Source organism: Salmo salar, chromosome 08 (assembly GCF_965601325.2).
Source record: "Salmo salar chromosome 08, fSalSal1, whole genome shotgun sequence".
Lineage (NCBI taxonomy): Eukaryota > Metazoa > Chordata > Actinopteri > Salmoniformes > Salmonidae > Salmo > Salmo salar.
The window spans coordinates 10072356-10090000 of NC_138298.1; the positions used below are offsets into that span (position 1 = coordinate 10072356).

The 17645-nt window shown below is 47.6% G+C and overlaps 1 protein-coding gene across 1 annotated transcript in view; it reads left to right on the forward strand.

Moving 5' to 3' along the window:
• Window positions 1-17645, forward strand: part of LOC106609956 (uncharacterized) — a 30339-nt gene that overhangs the window by 11492 nt on the left and 1202 nt on the right. Inside the window, exon 3 of the mRNA XM_014209025.3 lies at window positions 14577-17645. This exon is cut by the window's right edge and continues 1202 nt beyond it. Coding sequence (XP_014064500.1) covers window positions 14577-14759 — 183 coding nt within the window. The 3' untranslated portion in view covers window positions 14760-17645. The remainder of the gene's footprint in view (window positions 1-14576) is intronic.

The window sequence follows — 17645 nt, forward strand, 5'->3', positions numbered from 1 at the left end:
TCTGGCACTTCCAAAGCCAGCCCTACGCAACAGGCCTTTAGTGCACCTGTCCGGTCCAGTACGTCCTGTTCCTGCTCCTCGCACTAGCCCTGTGGTGCGCGTCCCTAGTCTGGTGTCTCCAAAGCCAGCCCCACGCACCAGGCCTTTAATGTGCAGTCCCCGTCTAGAGCTTTCGGCGACAGTGCCCCGTCTAGAGCTTCCGGCGACAGTGGCCCGTCTAGAGCTTCCGACGACAGTGCCCCGTCCAGTGCTTCCGGCGACGTCCTACAGTCCGGAACCGACAGAGACGGCCCACAGTCCGGAACCGACAGAGACGGCCCACAGTCGCCCTCCAGTCCGGAACCGGCGCAGCCAGAGTCGCCCTCCAGTCCGGAACCGGCGCAGCCAGAGTCGCCCTCCAGTCCGGAACCGGCGCATCCAGAGTCGCCCTCCAGTCCGGAACCGGCACAGCCAGTCGCCCTCCAGTCCGGAACCGGCGCAGCCAGAGTCGCCCTCCAGTCCGAGGTCTCCAGAGACACGCCTCAGCCCGAGGTCTCCAGAGACACGCCTCAGCCCGAGGTCTCCAGCGACACGCCTTAGCCCTGAGCCTTCAGCGGGGGTGGACAGGTTAGGTTGGGGACTAGAGCCAGAACCAGAGCCACCTCCGTAGGGGGCAGTATTGGGGAAGGGGGGGTGTTTGCACAGGAACCGTCGGTGATGGTGGCCACCCTCCCTTCCCTCCCTGTAGTTTTGGTTTTTTTGTTGTGGGGTTTTTGTTTGTCTTATGGTTAAGGTGCATTCGGTGTCTGCACATTTGGGGAGGGGGGTACTGTCACGTCCTGACCAGAAAAGGGGTCATTTTGTTATTGTAGATGGTCAGGACGTGGCAGGGGTGTGTTTGTTTTGTGTGTTTCGGGGTTTTTTGGGTTATGATCTATGTTAATATATTTCTATGTTTGTTCTAGTTCTTATATTTCTATGTTTAGTTTATTGGGCTGACCTTCAATTGGGTGCAGCTGTTACTCATTGCCTCTAATTGAAGGTCCTTGTAACGGCCGTCGTCAGAATTAGACCAAGGTGCAGCAGAGGATGTGTTCATCATTAGAATTTTAATTCAAAAAACACGAGAACACTACAAAAATGAACAAAAACGACAGCAAACAGTCCTGTTAGGAAAATACTCAAAACAGAAACAATTACCCACAAAACCCAAAGGAAAAACATGCTCCTTATGTGTGACTCCCAATCAGCAACAATGAGCTTCAGCTGTGCCTGATTGGGAGCCACACGGCCCAAAACAAAGAAATACAAAAACATAGAGAAAGGAACATAGAACGCCCAGCCAATGTAACACCCTGGCCTAACCAAAATAAAGAACAAAAAACCCCTCTCTATGGCCAGGGCGTTACAGTACCCCCCCCCCCCCCCCCAAAGGTGCGGACTCTGGCCGCAAAACCTGACTCTGAAGGGGAGGGTCCGGGTGGGCCTTCTTACGGCGGTGGCTCAGGTGCGGGACGTGGCCTCTGCTCCACCGTTGGCGTCGCCCTCTTAGGTGGCGCACCTGGCCGCGCCGAAGGTCTGGTGGGCGACCCTGACTGCGCCTGGCTGGCGGGCGGCGTTGGCTGCGCCTGGCTGGCGGGCGACCCTGGTTGCGCCCGGCTGGCGAGCGGTGATGGTTGTGCCTGGCTGGCGGGCGACCCTGGTTGCGCCCAGCTGGCGGGGGGCGATGGCTGTGCCCGGCTGACGGGCGGCGATGGCCGCGCCCGGCTGGCGGGCGGCGATGGCTGCACCCGGCTGGCGGGCGGCGATGGCTGCACCCGGTTGGCGGGCGACCCTGGTTGCGCCCGGCTGGCGGGCGTCCCTGGCGGCTCCGGCGGCACTGACCCAGGATTCACCAGGCTGGGGAGATATGAAGGAGGCCTGGCCATGGGCGCAGGCACAGGACTCACCAGTCTGGCGGGTGGCTCTGGCGGCTCCGGCGGCTCCGGGCTGGCGGGCGGCTCTGGCCCAGGATTCACCAGGCTGGGGAGACATGATGGAGGCCTGGCCGTGGGCACAGGCACAGGACTCACCAGGCTGGGGAGACATGACAGAGGCCTGGCCCTAGGCGTAGGCACAGGACTCATCGGGCTGGCGGGCGGCTCTGACTGCTCTGGACAGGCGGGCGGCTCTGGCAGCTTCGGACAGGCGGGTGGCTCTGGCGGCTCCGGACAGGCGGGCGGCTCTGGCGGCTCCTGACTGGCAGGCGGCTCTGGCGGCTCCTGACTGGCGGCCGGCTCTGGCGGCTCCGGACTGGCGGGCAGCTCTGGCAGCTCCGGACTGGCGAGACCAGCTGGAGGCCTAGTCCTGGGAGGTGGCACAGGACGGACCAGGATGGGGAGACCCACTGGAGGCCTAGTCCTGGGAGGTGGCACAGGACGGACCAGGATGGGGAGACCCACTGGAGACCTGGTCCGTGGAGCAGGCACAGGACTGACCAGGATGGGGAGACCCACTGGAGGCCTGGTCCGAGGAGGAGGCACAGGATAAACCGGGCTGTGGGGGAGCACTGGAGTTCTGGTACGGACGCTCTTTACCCACACTCCAGGCTGAATGCCCACTTTGGCCCGGCACGGGCAGAGAGCAGGCATTGGGCGAACTGGACCCTCCCAGCGCTCTGGAGACACAGTGCGCAATGCCGGCGCAGGATAACCTGGACCGAGGAGGCGCACTGGAGACCAGACGCGCTGAGCTGGCACCATCCGCCCTGGCTCGATGCCTGCACTCGCATGGCACTTGTGGGGTCTGGTATGTAGCGCACCGGGCTTTGAACGGGCACTGGGGACACCGTGCGCTCCACAGCATAACACGGTGTCTTACCAGTACCACGCTGCTTCCGGTAAGCACGGGGAGTTGGCTCAGGTCTACCGCCTGACTCCGCCAATCTCCCCGTGTGCCCCGCCCAACTTTTTTGGGGGGCTGCCTCCCGTGTCCGTTGCGCTCCCTTTCCTCATACCAGCGCCTCTCAGCTCTCGCCGCCTCGATCTCCCACTGCGGGCGGCGATAATCCCCAGCTTGTGCCCATGGTCCTTTCCCGTCCAGGATTTCCTCCCAAATCCACGACTCCAGATAGCTTTTCTCCTGGTGCCTCTCCTTGTGCTGCTCCTTCCTCCGCTGCTTGGTCCGTTGTTGGTGGGTAATTCTGTAACGGCCGTCGTCAGAATTAGACCAAGGTGCAGCAGAGGATGTGTTCATCATTAGAATTTTAATTAAAAAACAAGAGAACACTAAAAAAATGAACAAAAACGACAGCAAACAGTCCTGTTAGGAAAATACTCAAAACAGAAACAATTACCCACAAAACTCAAAGGAAAAACATGCTCCTTATGTGTGACTCCCAATCAGCAACAACGAGCTTCAGCTGTACCTGATTGGGAGCCACACACGGCCCAAAACAAAGAAATACAAAAACATAGAGAAAGGAACATAGAACGCCCACCCAATGTAACACCCTGGCCTAACCAAAATAAAGAACAAAAAACCCCTCTCTATGGCCAGGGCGTTACAGTCCTATTTAGCAGGGGTGTTTTTTCCATGGGTTTTGTGGGTAGTTGTTCCGTGTATAGCTGTGAGCCTCACAGGACTGTTTTTCATTGTTGTTTTTGATAATAGTGTTTTGTTTTGTTTTTCATCAAATAAAAGAAGATGAGTATTCATATCCCCACTGCGTTTTGGTCCCATTCTTACGACGACTGTGACACAGTTTTGTAGGCCTCCTTGCCTGCACACGCTTTTTCAGTTCTGCCCACACATTTTCTATGGGATTGAGGTCAGGGCTTTGTGATGGCCACTCCAATACCTTGACTTTGTTGTCCTTAAGCCATTTTGCCACAACTTTGGAAGTATGCTTGGGGTCATTGTCCATTTGGAAGACTCATTTGCGACCAAGCTTTAACTTCCTGACTGATGTCTTGAGATGTTGCTTCAATATATCCACATCATTTTCCATCCTCATGATGCCATCTATTTTGTGAAGTGCACCAGTCCTTCCTGCAGCAAAGCACCCCCACAACATGATGCTGCTGCCCCCGTGCTTCACGGTTGGGATGGTGTTCTTCGGCTTGCAAGCCTCCCCCTTTTTCCTCCAAACATAACGATGGTCATTATGGCCAAACAGTTCCATTTTTGTTTCATCAGACCAGAGGACATTTCTCCAAAAAGTACGATCTTTGTCCCCATGTGCAGTTGCAAACCGTAGCCTGGCTTTTTTATGGTGGTTTTGGAGCAGTGTAGTCTTCCTTGCTGAGCGGCCTGAGCTGACTCGTTTTACTGTGGATATAGATACTTTTGTACCTGTTTCCTCCAGCATCTTCACAAGGTCCTTTGCTGTTGTTCTGGGATTGATTTGCACTTTTCGCACCAAAATACGTTCATCTCTAGGAGACAGAACATGTCTCCTTCCTGAGCGGTATGATGGCTGCGTGGTCCCATGGTGTTTATACTTGCGTACTATTGTTTGTACAGATGAATGTGGTACCTTCAGGCGTTTGGAAATTGCTCCCAAGGATGAACCAGACTTGTGGAGGTCTACAATTTTTTTTCTGAGTTCTTGGCTGATTTCTTTTGATTTTCCCATGATGTCAAGCAAAAAGGCACTGAGTTTGAAGGTAGGCCTTGAAATACATCCACATGTGCACCTCCAATTGACTCAAATTATGTCAATTAGCCTATCAGAAGCTTCTAAAGCAATGACATCACTTTTCTGGAATTTTCCAAGCTGTTTAAAGGCACAGTCAACTTAGTGTATGTAAACTTCTGATCCACTGGAATTGTGATACAGTGAAATATTCTGTCTGTAAATAATTGTTGGAAAAATTACTTGTGTCATGCACAAAGTAGATATCCTAATTGACTTGCCAAAACTATAGTTTGTTATCATGAAATTTGTGGAGTGGTTTAAAAATAAGCTTTAATGACTACAACCTAAGTGTATGTAAATTTCCGACTTCAACTGTATATACAATGGGGTCTAAAATTATTGACACCCTTAATATAGATGAGCAATAATGGCTGTATAAAATAAGTAATTCAAACACTGAGCTATATATTATGCTAAAAGAAATTGGGAAATTATATTACTTTATACTAATACAATTGCTCAGAGAAATAGTTTGTGTAACAAGAGACATTTTATTATTTTAAAAAGGTAGGTTTCAACATTTTTGACACCACTTTTTCAAAACCTTTCAAAACCTCACCTTATGACGATAACAGCACTTAACCTTTTCAAAAATGTTTTATAAATTGGAGAACACATTGGGAGGGATCTTAGACTATTCCTCCATACAGAATCCTTCCAGATCTTAGATATTCTTTGTCTGCTCTTGTGGACTGCCCCCTTCAATTCAAACCACAGGTTTTCAATGGGTTTCAAGTCCGGAGACATAACTTTCTGCATTTATAAAGGCACTTCACAGGTGTTGCTCTGTTGGAAACAATATGAGGGTTTGGAGTGGATGAGGCACAGTAACAGTGGAATTTTTTATATTGTCACACCAGATAGGTGGGGTGAAATGTGTTGTTTTACAGGGTCAGCCATAGTATTACGGACAATTTTACGGCCAATTAACAATTTCTGTGGATTTTCATATCAAATCACATTTTATTTGTCACATGCGCCGAATACAACAGTTGTAGATAGACCTTCCTGTGAAATGCTTACTTACAAGCCCTTAACTAACAATGCAGTTTCAAGAAAAATTGGAGTTAAGAAAATATTTACTAAATAAACTAAAGTAAAAAAAGAATAGAGTAACAGTAAAATAACAGTAACGAGGCAAAATAAAGGGGGTACCGGTACCGAGTCAACGTGATTTTGATGTGTGCTTGGGGTAATTGTCTTGCTGGAAGATCCACTTGCAGCACTGGTGTGCGTGGCCAAAGACCTCATTTTCATGTAATCTGACCAAAGCAGTGGCTCCAATCCAAGTGGCAATTTGTTGGACATTTGCTGGATGACATGAAAATAGAGCTCTTTGGCCACGCACACCAGTGGTGGGGTTGGCATCGAAATGAGAATATATGAGCAGAAAATCCCATACCTACTGTAAAATATGGTGGTGGATCTTTGATGTTATGGGGCTATTTTGCTTCCACTGGTCCTGGGGCACTTGTTAAGGTCAACAGCATCATTATCTTTACCCAGTATTTTAGCCCAAAACTTGGTTGCCTCTGCCAGGAGGCTGAAATTTGGCCACAAGTGGATCTTCCAGCAAGACAATAATCCCAAGCACACATAAAAATCCACAAATAAATTCTTAAATTGGCCATAAAATCAACATTTTGCAATGGCCATCTCAGTCTCCGGACTTGAAACGCAAATCAAATCAAATTGTATTGGTCACATACACATTTTTACCAAATGTTATTGCAAGTTTAGCGAAATGCTTGTGTTCCTAGGTCCAACAGTGCAGTAGTATCTAACAATTCACAACAATACACACAAATCTAAAAGTAAAAGAATGGAATTGTCACGTCCTGACCACAGTAAGTTGTTATTTTCTATGGTAGAGTAGGTCAGGGCGTGACAGGGGGTGTTTGTCTGTTTTGTGTATTTCTATGTTTAGTTTCTAGTTTTTGTATTTCTAGATTAGTTTTTGTTTGGCATGACCTCCAATTAGAGGCAGCTGTTTGTCGTTGTCTCTAATTGGAGGCCATATTTAAGTTGATGTTTGTCTCACTGGTGTTTGTGGGTGATTCCTTTTGTGAGTAGTGTATGCCTGCTCTGCGTCACGGCTTTCTTATTTTGTATTCCCTGTTTATTGCATTTAGTTTCACTATTGAATAAAAGATGTGGAACTACGATCACGCTGCGTATTGGTCCGATCCTTCCGAAAGCCCTGACAGAATCACCCACCAACCAAGGACCAAGCAGCGTGGTGTGGAGCAGCGGGAGTCGTGGACGTGGGAGGAAATCCTGGATGGCAAAGGACCCTGGAGGCAGGCTGGGGAGTATCGCCGTCCGAAGGAGGAGATCGGGGCAGCAAGAGCAGAGCGGCGATACTTTGAGGCGCGATATCCACCAAGAGGCAAGGACGAGAGGCAGCACCAAACATTTTTTTTGGGGGGGCACACGGGCAGATTGGCTAAGGCGATTTTAAGACCTGAGCCAACTCCCTGTGCTTACCGTGGGGAGCGAGTTACCGAGCAAGCACCTGCTTATGCGGTGGTGCACACTGTGTCGTCAGTGCGCACTCACAGCCCGGTGCGCTCGGTGCAAGCTCCTCACCGTTGCCGTGCTAGAGTTGGCCGTCAGCCAGGTCGAAGTTCAGCGTATCTGGTCTCCAGTGCGTCTCTTCGGTCCAGGTTATCCTGCGCCTCCGGAGCCCAGTACGTCCTGTGCCTCCTCCTCGCACTCGCCCTGAGGTGCGTGTTACTAGTCTGGCGCCTGCTGTCAGTCCCACGCATCAGGCCTCCAGTGCGCCTGCCCAGTCCGGGGTGTCCTGTTCCTGCTCCCCGCACTCGCCCTGAGGTGCGTGTTACTAGTCTGGCGCCTCCTATGCCAGTCCCACGCATCAGGCCTCCAGTGCACCTGCCCAGTCCGGGGTGTCCTGTTCCTGCTCCCCGCACTCACCCTGAGGTGCGTGTTACTAGTCTGGCGCCTCCTATGCCAGTCCCACGCATCAGGCCTCCAGCGACGCTCCTCAGCCCGGAGCCTCCAGCGACGCTCCTCAGCCCGGAGCCTCCAGCGACGCTTCTCAGCCCAGAGCCTTCAGCGGTGGTCTGCAATCCAGAGCCTTCAGCGGTGGTCTGCAACCCAGAGCCTTCAGCGGAGGTCTGCAGCCCAGAGCCTCCAGCGACGCTCCTCAGCTCAGAGCCTCCAGCGACGCTCCTCAGCCCGGAGCCTCCAGCGACGCTCCTCAGCCCGGAGCCTCCAGCGCCGCTTCTCAGCCCAGAGCCTTCAGCGGTGGTCTGCAATCCAGAGCCTTCAGCAGTGGTCTGCAACCCAGAGCCTTCAGCGGAGGTCTGCAGCCCAGAGCCTCCAGCGACGCTCCTCAGCCCAGAGCCTCCAGCGACGCTCCTCAGCCCAGAGCCTTCAGCGGAGGTCTACAGCCCAGAGCCTTCAGCGGAGGTCTGCAGCCCAGAGGCGGTCTGCCCCGGCCCGAGGCGGCGCAACCCAGAGCCTTCAGAGGCGGTCTGCAACCCAGAGCCTTTAGCGGCGGTCTATAGCCCAGAGCCTTCAGCGGCGGTCTATAGCCCAGAGCCTTCAGCGGCGGTCTGCAGCCCAGAGTCTTCAGCGGCGGCCTTTAGCCCAGAGTCTTCAGCGGCGGCCTTTAGCCCAGAGTCTTCAGCGGCGGTTGGCGGTCCGATGCCTCCGACGATGATCCATGGTCTGGTTCCTCTGGACATACAGAAGCGGGGGGATCAGCGGGCGGTGGGGGTACTGCGCCCGGAACCAGAGCCGCCGCCATAGACATTTGTCACCCACCCTACCCTCCCTTTGTGTTGTGGTTTTTTTGGGGGGGGGGTTTGTTGTTTAGTTTTTTTGGTTTTGTAGGTACGGTCGGGGTCCGCACCTTTGAGGGGGGGGGGGGGGGGTACTGTCACGTCCTGACCATAGTAAGTTGTTATTTTCTAGGTCAGGGCGTGACAGGGGGTGTTTGTCTGTTTTGTGTATTTCTATGTTTAGTTTCTAGTTTTTGTATTTCTAGATTAGTTTTTGTTTGGCATGACCTCCAATTAGAGGCAGCTGTTTGTCGTTGTCTCTAATTGGAGGCCATATTTAAGTTGATGTTTGTCTCACTGGTGTTTGTGGGTGATTAATTTTGTGAGTAGTGTATGCCTGCTCTGCGTCACAGCTTTCTTATTTTGTATTCCCTGTTTATTGTTTATTGCATTTAGTTTCACTATTGAATAAAAGATGTGGAACTACGATCACGCTGCGTATTGGTCCGATCTTTCCGAAAACCCTGACAGGAATTAAGAAATGTATACACTGCCGTTAAAAGGTTTGGGGTCACTTAGACATTTCCTTGTTTTCCATGAAAACATACATGAAATGAGTTACAAAATGAATAGGAAATATAGTCAAGACGTTGACAAGGTTATAAATAAGGATTTTTAATTGAAATAGTTGTGTCCTTCAAACTTTGCTTTAGTCAAAGAATCCTCCATTTGCAGCAATTACAGCCTTGCAGACCTTTGGCATTCTAGTTGTCAATTTGTTGAAGTAATCTGAAGAGATTTCACCCCATGCTTCCTGAAGCACCTCCCACAAGTTGGATTGGCTTGATGGGCACTTCTTACGTACCATATGGTCAAGCTGCTCCCACAGCAGCTCAATAGGGTTGAGATCTGGTGACTGTGCTGGCCACTCCATTATAGACAGTAAACCAGCTGACTGCCTCTTCCCTAAATAGTTCTTGCATAGTTTGGAGCTGTGCTTTGGGTCGTTGTCCTGCTGTAGGAGGAAATTGGCTCCAATTAAGCGCCATCCACAGGGTATGGCATGGCATTGCAAAATGGAGTGACAGCCTTCCTTCTTCAAGATCCCTTCTACCCTGTACAAATCTCCCACTTTACCACCACGAAAGCACCCCCAGACCATCACATTGCCTCCACCATCTCACAAATGTTCATCTTTGTGATCCGAACACCTCAAACTTAGATTTGTCTGTCCATAACACTTTTTTCCAATCTTCCTCTGTCCAGTGTATGTGTTCTTTAGCCCATCTTAATCTTTTCTTTTTATTGGCCAGTCTGAGATATGGCTTTTTCTTTGCAACTCTGCCTAGAAGGCTAGCATCCCGGAGTTGCCTCTTCACTGTTGATGTTGAGACTGGTGTTTTGCTGGTACTATTTAATGAATCTGCCAGTTGAGGACTTGTGAGGCGTCTGTTTCTCAAACTAGATACTCTAATGTACTTGTCCTCTTGCTCAGTTGTGCACCGGGGCCTCCCACTCCTCTTTCTATTCTGGTTAGAGCCAGTTTGTGCTGTTCTGTGAAGGGAGTAGTACACAGCGTTGTACGAGATCTTCAGTTTCTTGGCAATTTCTCACATGGAATAGCCTTGATTTCTCAGAACAAGAATAGACTGTCGAGTTTCAGAAGAAAGTGCTTTGTTTCTGGCCATTTTGAGCCTTTAATCGAACCCACAAATGCTGATGCTCCAGATACTCAACTAGTGTAAAGAAGGCCAGTTTTATTTCTTCTTTAATCAGGACAACACTTTTCAACTGTGGTAACATAATTGCAAAAGGGTTTTCTAATAATCAAATAGCCTTTTAAAATGATGAACTTGGATTAGCTAACAACGTGCCATTGGAACACAAGAGTGATGGTTGCTGGTGATGGGCCTCTGTACGCCTATGTAGATATTCCATAAAAATCTGCCGTTTTCATAGTCATTTACAACATTAACAATGTCTACACTGTATTTGTTATCAATTTGATGTTATTTTAATGGACACATTTTTTTACATTTTCTTTCAAGAACCAGGACATTTCTAAGTGACCCCAAACTTTCGAACGGTAGTGTAAATATTAGGACGAGCAATGTAGGAGTGGCATTGACTAAAATACAGTAGAATAAAATACAGTATATACATATGAGATGAGTAAAGCATTATGTAAACATTATTAAAGTTACTAGTGTTCAATTATTAAAGTGACCAGTGATTCCAAGTCTATGTATATAGGGCAGCAGCCTCTAAGGTGCTGGGTTGAGTAACCGGGTAGTAGCTGGCTAGTGATTGCTATTTAACAGTCTGATGGGCTTGAGATAGAAGCTGTTTTTCAGTCTCTCGGTCCCAGCTTTGATGCACCTGTACTGACCTTGCCTTCTGGATGATATGGGGGTGAACAGGCCGTGGCTCGGATGGTTGATGTCCTTGATGATCTTTTTCGCCTTCCTGTGACATCGGTGCTGTAGGTGTCCTGGAGGGCAGGTAGTGTGCCCCCGGTGATGTGTTGGGCAGACCGCACCACCCTCTGGAGAGCCCTGCGGTTACGGGCAGTGCAGTTGCCGTACCTTCTCCACTGCGGTCCCGTCGATGTGGATAGGGGCGTGCTCCCTCTGCTGTTTCCTGAAGTCCACGATCAGCTCCTTCATTTTGTTGACGTTGAGGGAGAGGTTATTTTCCTAGCACCACTCCGCCAGAACCCTCACCTCCTCCCTGTAGGTGGTCTCGTCATTGTTGGTAATCAGGCCTACTGCTGTTGTGTCGTCTGCAAACTTGATGATTGAGCTGGAGGCGTGCGTGGCCACGCAGTCATGGGTGAACATGGAATACAGGAGAAGGCCGAGCACGCACCCTTGTGGGGCCCCAGTGTTGAGGATCAGCAAAGTGGAGGTGTTGTTTCCTACCTTCACCACCTGGGGGTGGCCCGTCAGGAAGTCCAGGACCCAGTTGCACAGAGCGGGGTTCAGACCCAGGGCCCCGAGCTTAATGATGAGCTTGGAGGGTACTAAGGTGTTGAAGACTGAGCTATAGTCAATGAACAGCTTTCTGACGTAGGTATTCTTCTTGTCCAGATGGGATAGGGCAGTGTGCAGTGCGATGGCGATTGCATTATCTGTCCATCTATTGGGGTGGTATGCAAATTGAAGTGGGTCTAGGTTGTCAGGTAAGGTAGAGGTGATATGATCCTTAACTTCTATGGGCTAGGTGGGACGTCGCCGTCCCACTCTATTCAACAGCCAGTGGAAGAGGGTGGCGGGAAATACAAAACCTCAAAAATGCAATAATTTCAATTTTTCAAACATACGACTATTTTACACCATTTTAAAGACAAGGCTCTCGTTAATCTAACCCCATTGTCCGATTTCAAAAAGGCTTTACAGCGAAAGCAAAACATTAGATTATGTTAGGAGAGTACATAGCCACAAATAATCACACAGCCATTTTCCAAGCAAGCATATATGTCACATAAACCCAAAACACAGCTAAATGAAGCACTAACCTTTGATGATCTTCATCAGATGACACTCCTAGGACATTATGTTATACAATACATGCATGTTTTGTTCAATCAAGTTCATATTTATATCCAAAAACAGCTTTTTACATTGGCGTGTGATTTTCAGAACATGCATTCCCACCCAAAACTTCTGGTGACTTTACTAAATTACTCACCATAAACATTGACAAAATACATAACAATTATTTAAGAATTATAGATACAGAACTCCTTTATGCAATCGCTATGTCAGATTTTAAAATAGCTTTTCGGCGAAAGCACATTTTGCAATATTCTGAGTATATAGCTCAACCATCACGGCTAGCTATTTTGACACCCGCCAACTTCGGTGCACACTAAACTCAGAATTACTATTAGAAAAATGGTATTACCTTTGCTGATCTTCATCAGAATGCACTCCCAGGACTGCTACTTCCACAAGAAATGTTGTTTTTGTTCCAAGTAATCCATAGTTATGTCCAAATACCTCTGTTTTGTTTGTGCGTTCAGGTCACTATCCAAAGGGTAACACGCGAACGCATATCGAGACAAAAAAAGTCTAAATGTTCCATTACCGTACTTAGAAGCATGTCAAATGCTGTTTAAAATCAATTTTTATTATATTTTTCTCTTAAAATTGCGATAATGTTCCAACCGGACAATAGTGTATTCATTCAAAAAGGAAAAGAAAAAACAGCATGGTCGCGGGACCGCGCATTTCCAATCTCTTAGTCACCGGGCAGACCACTGACAAACTGACCTACTATACTCTGCCCAGAGACAGGAGACGCCTCAATCCGCTTTCTGAAGGCTTTAGAGAGCCAATGGAAGCCTTAGAAAGTGCAACGTAACCCCAGGGATACTGTAGTTTCGAAAGGGTCTAGAAAGAAGAACTACAAATTCGCAGACAGGCCACTTCCTGCTTGGAATTTTCTCAGGTTTTTGCCTGCCATATGAGTTCTGTTATACTCACAGACACCATTCAAACAGTTTTAGAAACTTCAGAGTGTTTTCTATCCAAATCTACTAATAATATGCATATTCTTGTTTCTGGGAAAGAGTAAGCAGTTTAATTCGGGTACATTTTTTATCCGGCCGTGAAAATACTGCCCTCTAGCCCAGACAGGTTAACTAGCCTCTAGTGAGTGCTACGGGGAGATAGTAATTTAGTTCAGTTACCTTTGCTTTCTTGGGTACAGGAACAATGGTGGACATCTTGAAGCAAGTTGGGACAGCAGACTGGGATATGGAGAGATTGAATATGTCCGTAAACACTCCAGCCAGCTGGTCTGCGCATGCTCTGAGGATGTGTCTATGGATGGCGTCTGGGCCGGCAGTCTTGTGAGGTTTAACATGCTTAAATGGCTTACCGTTGTCTTGCCCTTGTCCCTGATGTCTCTCTGGAAGGAGATCCTCATCCTGAGCTCGTCTACTTTGTTGTCATGAGACTGAACATTAGCAAGTAATATACTCGGAAGCGGTGGATGGTGTGCATGCTTCCTGAGTCGAACTAGAAGTCCACTCCGAATACCTCTTCTCCACCGGTGGCGTCTTGGAGCAGCCTCTGGGATAAGTTAAATTGCCCTGGGGGGTGCGCGAACAAAGGATCCAATTCTGGAAAGTTGTATTCCTGGTCGTAATGCTGGTGAGTTACCGCCGCGCTGATATCCAAAAATTATTTCCATCTGTATGTAATAACACAAAAAACATTCTGGGCTGATAATGTAATAAATAACACACAAAAAAATCATAATACTTCAAAGTTGCTTAGGAGCTAGAAGCAGAGCTTCCATGTCTGTCGGCGCCCTCTTGCTAAACCATTGAAAACCTGTGGTTTGAACAGAAGAGGGCAGTTTATAAGTGCAGACGAAGGATATCAATGAGGAATGGTCTAAGATCATTCCTCATTGGAGGAAAAATATTACTTGTAAAACAAAGTCTCTTTCTCTGAGCAATTGTATTATTATAAAATAATGTATTTTCCCCATTTTTTTTGCGGTTATAATATAGCTCAGTATTTTAATTATTTATTTTATACAGTCATGTTTGATCATCTTTATCAAGGGTGTCAATAATTTCAGACCCCACTGTATGTTCTCGTGCAGTGTTTCCTAATCTATTCATGGGGCACATCCCAGGCGTTAGTTAGTCCACCAGTTGAATCAGGTGTGCTAGTGCTAGAACAAAAATATACAACCCTCTGTAACGGCTCTCGTTGGTGGTAGGAAGAGTGGACCAAAGCGCAGCGTGGAAAGTGTTCATGATACTTTTATTCAAAAAACACTTAAACAAAATACAAAAGGCAAAAACGAAAGCGCACAGTCCTGTCAGGCACAGATACTAAACAGAAAACAAGATTCCACAAACTCAGGTGGAAAACAGGCTGCCTAAGTATGATTCCCAATCAGAGACAACGATAGACAGCTGCCTCTGATTGGGAACCACACTCGGCCCAAAAACAAAGAAACAAAAAACATAGAATTTCCTACCCGTTTCACACCCTGATCTAACCAAACATAGAGAATAACATGGATCTCTAAGGTCAGGGCATGACACCCTCGGGTTCTCCGGGGAACAGATTGGGAAGCACTGTCCTAACACATCTCTCTTCCTCTCCCTCTCTCTGTCTCTCCCCCCCCCCCCCCCCCCCCGTGAGTAGATAGGTAGTCCGGTGAACGGCGGCCCGTTTCAGCTAAAGCTCTGGATCTACCGCATCTTCAACGAGCTGGAGTACTGGACGCTCGCCGCCTCCAAGACCCTGAAGGCCCTGCACTCCGACGGAGCCGCCCCCAAGGAGCGCGGAACGAGGGGGAGGCCAAGAGGGAGGAGGACCCGGAGATGAGATAGTAGAGATTGGAAGAAGTAGCCTGTGAGTGAGGAACGAGAGAGCAGGGGGGAGAGAGGGGGAGAGAGAGAGGTAACGATGGAAAGAAAGAGAGAGAGATAGAGAGGTAGCGACGGAAAGAAAAAGAGAGAGAGGGAGAGGTAGCGATGGAAAGAAAGGGAGAGAGATAGAGAGGTAGCTTGAGAGGATGAGGTAGGAGGATCTGATGTGGAAGAAGAAAGAGAGAAGGCATGCAGGAGTCCGAAAGTCTGAGAGAGAGAGATGGAAAGAAGAGGAGAAGGAAAAGAGTGACAACAGCCAGTATAAAGATTCTGTGAAAAGAGGGAGAGGAGTATAGGTTAAAGTTAATAAAGAAATATATACAGTGGTGACAAGGACACAAGAGAAAGCATGAGAAGGTATATTACTACATACTGTAAAACCAATGTGTGACATAACAGAGTTGATTTTGAAGCAATTTTGGTCATTCAAGACATATTTTTCTAACAAGGGCTCTGCGCTGTAGCTTCACTTGCCGCTAACAAACATAGGCCACTGGGTGGCATGTAGCCTAGCGGTTGGAACGTTAGGCTAGTAACTAACTAAAATTTTGTTTGGCCTTACCGTAAAATTTCCAATCTGATTAGGGTAACAGAATTTTATACAACACAGGTCCATTTTGATATGGATTAAATGTTCTGATGAACTGGCCCCTGGATCCCAAAACAATCCCACAAATGACATGGAATGTTGGTGACAGCTACAGGATCCACTTTGATAATGGAGTGTAGATTTCTGGTTCAAGACGGTGGTTTATGTGATATCAATTTCCAGTCCTTGTGAGCTGGTATCATGCATTAGATGGAAATCACCACAAATTGTTTCACATTAAGATGCATCCCAATAGTCTTAAATGGTTTCCTACCCATTTAGAGACTACAAACAATGGAACATTGGTCATTTTTTGGGTTATGACAAGGTATGAGAAAGGGTAGGCTATTTCATTCGGTGTAGTTGCCCTTTAAATCAGATCTTGGGTCAGTTTTGCATGTTTCCCACTAATGGTTAAGGCTAGGATTGGGGAGCGGAAGCTGATCCTAGATCTGTACCCAGGGGAAACTTCGTCCCGGAACTTTTCATTACTGGTGGATGGTAATCTCACATATTGTGCCTTGAAGTGATGTGACGAGTTTAGCTGTCCAATACAGGCTGTGCCCTGCCCTCTAGTGGTGAGTAGAGGGACCAAAACATGCCAGCTGTGCAGCTCCTCCTACTTGAGAACCACTGAGAATGCAGGCTTTTGCTCCAGCCCTGCTCTAACTCCAGACTCTGCTAATCCAGTTCTGAACCAGTTTACGGTAGAAAACTCTCTCTCTCTATATATATATATATATATATATATATATATATATATATATATAGAAAGCATGAGAAGGTATATTACTACATACTGTAAAACCAATGTGTGACATAACAGAGTTGATAGTACCAGTGAAAAGTTTGGACACACCTAATTATTCAAGGGTTTTTTATTATTTTTACTATTTTCTACACTGTAGAATAAAAGTGTTAAACAAATCAAAATATAGTTTATACTTGAGATTCTTCAAAGTAGCCACCCTTTGCCTTGATGACAGCTTACACACTCTTGGCATTCTCTCAACCAGCTTCATGAGGTAGTCACCTGGAATGCATATCAATTAACAGGTGTGCCTTGTTAAAAGTTAATTTGTGGAATTTCTTTCCTTCTTAATGCGTTTGAGCCAATCAGTTGTGCTGTGACAAGGTAGGGCTGGTATACAGAAGATAGCCCTATTTGGTAAAAGACCAGGTCCATATTATGGCAAGAACAGCTCAAATGAGCAAAGAGAAACAACAGTCCATCGTTACTTTAAGACATGAAGGTCAGTCAATCCGAAATATTTCAAGAACTTTGAAAGTTTCTTCTAGTGCAGTTGCAAAAACCATCAAACGCTATGATGAAACTGGCTCTCATGAGGACCGCCACAGGAAAGGAAGACCCAGAGTTACCTCTGCTGCAGAGGATAAGTTCATTAGAGTTAACTGCACCTCAGATTGCAGCCCAAATAAATGCTTTACAGAGTTCAAGTAGCAGACACATCTCAACATCAACTGTTCAGAGGAGACTGTGTGATTCAGGCCTTCATGGTCGAATTACTGCAAAGGAACCACTACTAAAAGGACACCAATAATAATAAGAGACTTGCTTAGGCCAAGAAACATGAGCAATGGACATTAGACAAGTGGAAATCTGTCCTTTGGTCTGTTGAGTCCAAATTCGAGATTTTTGGTTCTTTGTGAGATGCAGAGTAGGTGAACGGATGATCTCCGTATGTGTGGTTCCCACCGTGAAGCATGGAGGAGGAAGTGTGATGGAGTGGGGGTGCTTTGCTGGTGACACTCAGTGATTTATTTAGAATTAAAGGTACACTTAACCAGCATGGCTACCACAGCATTCTGCAGCGATCCACCATCCCATCTGGTTTGCGCTTAGTCGGACTATCATTGGTTTTTCAACAGGACAATGACCCAACACACCTCCAGGCTGTGTGAGGGCTATTTGACCAAGAAGGAGAGTGATGGAGTGCTGCATCAGATGACCTGGCCTCCACAATCACCCGACCTCAACCCAAGTGAGATGGTTTGGGATGAGTTAGACCGCAGAGTGAAGGAAAAGCAGCCAACAAGTGCTCAGCATATATGGGAACTCCTTCAAGACTGTTGGAAAAGCAGTCCAGGTGAAGCTGGTTGAGAGAATGCCAAGAGTGTGCAAAGCTGTCGTCAAGGCAAAGGGTGGCTACTTTGAAGAATATAAAAATATATTTTGATTTGTTAACACTTTTTTGGTTGCTACATATATATATTATTTTTTTAAACCCAATC